At 41.2% G+C, this 6,170-nt stretch overlaps 1 protein-coding gene across 1 annotated transcript; it reads right to left on the bottom strand.

Annotated features, from left to right (window-relative positions):
• Positions 1-2,213: 2,213 nt before the first annotated feature.
• On the bottom strand, positions 2,214-3,873 carry cebp1 (CCAAT/enhancer binding protein (C/EBP) 1). The gene is made up of 3 exons (XM_023972955.2): positions 3,738-3,873; positions 3,155-3,472; positions 2,214-2,986 (listed from the first exon to the last, which is right to left on the bottom strand). Exons 2-3 carry the CDS (start codon positions 3,470-3,472, stop codon positions 2,669-2,671), a joined length of 636 nt encoding a protein of 211 aa, XP_023828723.1. The 5' UTR covers positions 3,738-3,873; the 3' UTR covers positions 2,214-2,668.
• Between the last annotated feature and the right edge of the window lie 2,297 nt (positions 3,874-6,170).

Genomic DNA, 6,170 nt, shown 5'->3' with positions numbered 1-6,170 from the left:
AGGTTTCATCAGGATACTTTTAAAATGGTCGACTGTTCACCCCAGAGCAGATGTTCTGTTATAATCTCCACCCGGCACAGCCAGAAGAGGACTGGCCACCCCTCATAGCCTGGTTCCTCTCTAGGTTTCTTCCAAGGTTTTGGCCTTTCTAGGGAGTTTTTCCTAGCCACCGTGCTTCTACACCTGCATTGCTTGCTGTTTGGGGTTTTAGGCTGGGTTTCTGTACAGCACTTTGAGATATCAGCTGATGTACGAAGGGCTATATAAATAAATTTGATTTGATTTGATTTGAAGATGTCGCAAGGTGTGTTCACTATGTCGCCTAATTACCCCGTTCCTTCGGGAAAGCATGTCCCCCGCTACATTCTAACAAGTGTCTTCTAACAAATCACTTTTCATGGATGCGCTGGGGTGCCATCCCAATTCTGACACCAATGTAGACTGTCAATACACCAAAAGGTTCGACCATCTTGACGTGGTTGCTAGGTATGTTAGGCCTACTAAGGTTGCTGCAATATATAGAAATATGACAAATTAATTTGTGTGCCACTAATCAACCATTTTAAAACCTAATTCTGTTTTTTAAAGCCACACTAAGATGTACATTTTACAGCAAAGAGTGCTGGGACACCAATACAAATGTAATGGAACAATGCACCTCGTGACATTTTCACATGCAAATAGCACCTGCTTTTTGTTTACAACTCATGGGTCTGAATAACTTTGTAACATACTTGAAATAATAGGCTTTTTGAATGTTAAAGGGGAAATCAGTGATTCAAAGAAAAAAAACAAGCAGGTACTTACTTTGGTAAACAGCTGATGGATGGGGCTGGAGAAATGTAACCACTCTCAAATTCAGACAGAGCTATGGATGCAATGACTGGCCAACCGTGTGATAAAAATCCTGGTTTAAAACTACAACGACAATGACAAACGATATTAAAACAGGCTTATGGACGGGATTCAATCAGAAAACGCATTGTAGTGCGCTTGACATTTAGAGGTATTTTCAGAGTAAGCTGACATCTGCAGAGTTTACCGTTTATTGAGATCTCCGCGAACGCGGGACTATTGTTTTTAAAAGCTGCATTGTCAGCAGCACTCTAACAATTGATTTATGGCCTTTATTTTGGGGCTTGATGGGGTACGACAGTTTAACTTAGTTCATGTGGCGATTATACGTGAAATTATTCAATTATCAATGGCTATTTCATTCATTTAAAAGTCAAGAAATGGATGTGCCAATCCCAGATTGCCCCTTTAAACTTTGTCTATGATGTTCAATATGACAATAAGTGCTTGAAAATCGTCTGTTAATTTCCTGTTGCAAAATACCCCCTCCATTTATTTTCTAGTTGTGGGTTTATATATCTTTTTCTAACATGCTTGCTGTTGAGTAACTTGGGATGAGGTGAAATACTGTCTTTCCTCATTCTGTGGAGACATTGCAGCAGTCCTGGGACCACAGATTGCCCCACAGAGACATTGAGGGTAATTTCAACACACACATGCACTCTCATAGCCATTGCATGCACCAGCATCAGTATACAGCTAACTATGCATTGTTTTACTCCCTCTTTAACAAACATAAAATTTCATAGAGGTAAAAAAAAAAAGAGACTGTGAGCACATGTCATGGTACTTTATCAAAGATGTGTGGCCCCAAAAATGTTTTTCCTATCTATCTGTCCCTTGACTGCAATCGCTGCCACAGGAAGGCTCATTCCTGTGTGCTGATGCTATCTTTTTTGGTTTTCTGTCCTGTGCTGTGTTGAAATATTACCCATCCCACAAAGGCCGGCCCAGCTTTCTACCCATAAAACGACCATGTCATTGTGTTTGTTTTTAACGGCCTTTGTGAACAGAGTGAGGGGGGGGGGCATCTCTATATGTGCCCTTACATAAAATACTACACTGGAGAAGCAAAATAGCAGGAGATAACTGGGTTTAGGCATAGCCATTACTATAGCCATTTTAGATACAATACAATCACTTGGAGGAGATTGGGCTAAAGTGGAATTGTTATTATATTGGGATGCGTTATGTTATATTATCAGCTAAAACAAGAAATGGCATATGCCTGGATTCATTTACTCATTTTCATTTCAAGCAGTAGTGGTCACAAATGTTTAGTGTTGTTCACAAAATACTATTTTGGTCTCTTTTTGTACCTTGATTTTACTGTAAGTCAGCTAACACAGACAGTTGAGAAAGAGCTATAAAATATTTTTTATTAAAAAATGTTTGATTTGCACAATTACATAACTTTTGCCTGATATCTAACATTTCTTGACAACTGCCTTATTCTTAGTGGTGCTTAATTCAATGAATCTTTTTGAAACCATAAAAGGTATTGGGTAATCATTCTTGCCATGTAATTTCAGAGAAAAGGTAGTGGAGGTAGAAAGTGTACTGAAATCTGTGTCATCTAACCAAAGACAAAAGGCTTTTAAAGTACTTGGAATTTTGTGTTCTTTGACTCACAGCCTTTGTTGACTTAGGCATTAACCCTGCATTATATCAACATTTGGGATACTCCCAGATGAAAGCACTTATGTGACTGTTTTATAACAATGTACAATTTCCACCAATGTAACAAAAGAGCATATTTTCATACAGAACCACACATAGTTGCTGTCATTCTCTACAACACTCCCCAACACACTCAACAGCCCTCTTCCCTGGCTGCATTCTCACCCCTGGGCTGTAGGTGACGCTGTGACAAGATGTGTTTGAGAGTGTCCAATTCATGTGTGAGTTGCCCTATGAGAATCTGCAGCCGGTGGTTCTCCTCATGGAGCTGCAGAGCCCTTTGGTGGGTGAGCTGTATGCGCCGCCTGGCCTTGTCTCGGCTCTTCCTCACGGCAATATTGTTCCTCTCCCGCCGCAGTCGATACTCCATGGTGTCCTTGGTCAGGCCCCTCTTCTGCAGGGGGCTTCGCAGGGGGCCGGGAGGAAGGGGGAGGAGGAAGGGGGAAAAATCCTGTAGGACAGGGAGGAGGGATGTAGACGGTTTGGAAGGAAGAGATAACTTTGAAATTGAAAAAGACAAAATGGATGCAAGAAGAAAAAAACGTAACATTGAACTACATGCTAACTGCAACATTATGCATTCTCATGAACACAGAACCCAAGCGGCGTATCCATATACCTGTTGCAGTATGTGACTCTGTTGGCCAACATTCTCCGTGGAAGGTGTGTTGTGACAAGGTGCGTAGGACAGGTATGACATTCCCATCATCTGCTCTGTCATTCTGTTACTGCCCGTCCTGACCAATCCCTGAGCCCCCATCGACTGGCTGTATGGAATCCCGTCCATCTGAGTCATATCATTGGTAAAGGGTGCCGGGGTTGATGGGTCAGGGTTCAAGGCCACGGTTGTAGAAGCGTGGGTGGGAGTCTGCCTGAAGGTTGTGAATGTGGCAGAAACTGGAGGGCTATACTCTTGAATCACAGAACACTGAGACATCTGTTAGGGATTCAGACACAATATAGTAACGTTCAGACACATTCATTATCACGTCCATTGTTAATTAATTACATGATAACTATAGGCCTATTGTAGTGTTTTAAATTGTATAACAACATTCTAGTACTAACATTGTCAAGATTAATTTCCATCTATGATGAAATTCTCTTTTTGCACAACACGTAGCCTACAGTACATAACTGTCGGTTTTGTACGCGCTTCAATATATTATGAGCATTTCCCACCAGGATATTGACTGACTTACCTCTGAATTTGTTTATCGTCGTACTGCCTTTTCTGTTTTGTGAGTTCCTCCCTCAATGTTCTGCTCATAAACACTGTAAAGACAGGTACTCATCTGATTATCACACCATCACTTCCTCTAAGTTAAACACCACCTCTCTCTCTCTCTCTCTCTCTCTCTCTCTCTCTCTCTCTCTCTCTCTCTCTCTCTCTCTCTCTCTCTCTCTCTCTCTCTCTCTCTCTCATCACCCATGGGTTGTTTTTTCTTATGGCCTTTGTTTCTTGCCTTTAATTTACTTCTCCTTTTTTAGGATCACATCCTGACATTAGTATTTTTACATTTACATTTAAACACTCATATTGCAATTTAAAAACACACTTCTAGCAAAACTGTAAACATAGTTCTCTATATTGATACACTATTTCACCAATTGCTTTTCCCCATTGACAGATGTGAAAACACTTTTAGATAATGAGGTCACTTACAAATCGGAGCTTGAGCACTATAAATACGCCACAGGTAAACATTTGGTTTGGACAACAATGGAGGCCAATATTGGACAGAGAGTAAGAGGGGTGAGAACTAGAGAAGGACGAGGAGGTGAAGAAGTAAGAGGGGGAGGAGAAGGAGAGGACGGGGAAGAGGAAGATGAAGGGGAGTCAGGAACACAATAACTGATGAAATCAGAGCGACTGTGGTTGACCATGTTGTCAACCATGGGATGAGCATGAGGGAGACTGGGCAACGGGTTCAACCAAATCTGAGCCACTATACTGTTGCAGGTATCATCCAGATATTTCAAAATGAGAAACAGTAAGTAACTGTAAGTGTTGTAGTCTTACTGGTACAGTAATATGTACTGTACCTTCATAATGAGAAGGATCTATCACTAAAACCATTCAAATGTTTTTACAGAACTGCAAGAAAATCAGCATCTGGTGGAAGAGGTCGCCTGTTCACCCCAGAGCAGGAGACCCACATTGTAAATATGGTCATTGCAAATAGCTGCATCAGACTCAGAGAACTGCAGGACCACATAATGGCAGATAACACCATATTCCAAAACGTCAACAAAGTGAGTCTCTCTGCACTGTCTCGTCTACTGAAACACAATAGAATTAGGATGAAGCGGCTGTACAGAGGCCCTTTCAAAAGAAACTCAGACCGTGTAAAACAACTGAGATATGAATATGTGCAGGTAAGCTATACTATCCTATCATTGGTACTGGATCTGGAAGTGTATGGTGCTACATCATATTGACTGATCCCTGTCTTTTCCTACTGTGCTACATTGTTTTGTCTTGTCCCTCTAAGAGAGTCATGGAGCTAGAAGCAGATGCAGTGCATCATGAGCTAATATATGTGGACAAGGCAGGTTACAACCTTGCAAAAACAAGGGGCCGTGGCAGAAATATCATCGGACACGTGCCATCATCAACGCTCCGGGACAGCGTGGTGGCAACATAACAATTTGGCTATTAGTCAAATGGCGTCCTTCACCATCATGCAATCCTAGGCCCATACAACACTGCACACATGATCAAATTTCTGGACACCCTCCACAACAGACTAATCCCTAATGACCAGGGGCCAGAGCAGCCCAGGTACCTTATCATCTGGGACTATGTTTGTTTCCACCGGGCTGCTGTGGTACGCAATTGGTTCACATGTCACCCACTTTTCATTGCGCTCAAACTCCTCCCATACTCTCCGTTCTTGAATCCTATTGAATAATTATTCTCTGCATGGCGTCGGAACGTGTATGTTCGCCAGCACCACCAACGCATACCCCTTCTACAGGCAATGGATGAGGYTTGTGGAGACATCGATCAGGGTTCATGCCTGGATAGGGCACTCCAGGCATTGTTTTCTTCTACTGCGCTTTTGTTGTTTGAGGAGTGTTGGAACATTTTGAGAAAAAACAAAAACACATGTTCCCCTTATTTGTATTGATAGTGTGTTATATTCGGGAATACACATTCATACTTTACACATTTGGATACCTGTGTGTATGTGTGTTTACTACATGTATGACACAACTTTATTGCAAACTGCTATGCCCTGCACACAGAAAAAACAAAAGCCACAAGTGTTTTTAATTGATACTATCAGTGCGTAGTTGGTGCTTCGTGTGCTTATTCAAATTATGGTTTGTGTGTACTGTATTGACGCAAAAACAAACATTTTTAAAAGAGTTTGAAGAGTTTTGCAAAAATTGTTTGCTTTGCAAGAGATGTATAATGATTTGCTGGTTTGGTGTAAGGTTTTGTGGTTAGTGTGTAGAGTTTTGCAAAAATAGCCAATAGTTTCAAAGATAGTGCCTCAGCAATCAGGAAAAAAATGTAATCCTGTTCTATGGTCAGTAATATATAACCATTAATTATTTAAGAATATAACCTATAAATGCCGCATGAACTTAGTACATCTCAACTGTCTTATCTATAGAAGTACATC

This window comes from Salvelinus sp. IW2-2015, linkage group LG27 (assembly GCF_002910315.2).
Source record: "Salvelinus sp. IW2-2015 linkage group LG27, ASM291031v2, whole genome shotgun sequence".
NCBI classification, from domain to species: domain Eukaryota; kingdom Metazoa; phylum Chordata; class Actinopteri; order Salmoniformes; family Salmonidae; genus Salvelinus; species Salvelinus sp. IW2-2015.
Note: the sequence above shows the minus strand (reverse complement) of the source record. Positions and strands in the feature narration are given on the sequence as shown.

What these genes read in the sequence shown, in the direction of transcription:
- cebp1 (XM_023972955.2), bottom strand. Translation starts at nt 3,472, where the DNA reads ATGTCTCAGTGTTCTGTGATTCAAGAGTATAGCCCTCCAGTTTCTGCC. An exon ending in AGAGTCACATACTGCAACAG is followed by an intron (nt 2,987 to 3,154) that starts GTATATGGATAC and finishes CCTGTCCTACAG; the next exon opens with GATTTTTCCCCCTTCCTCCT.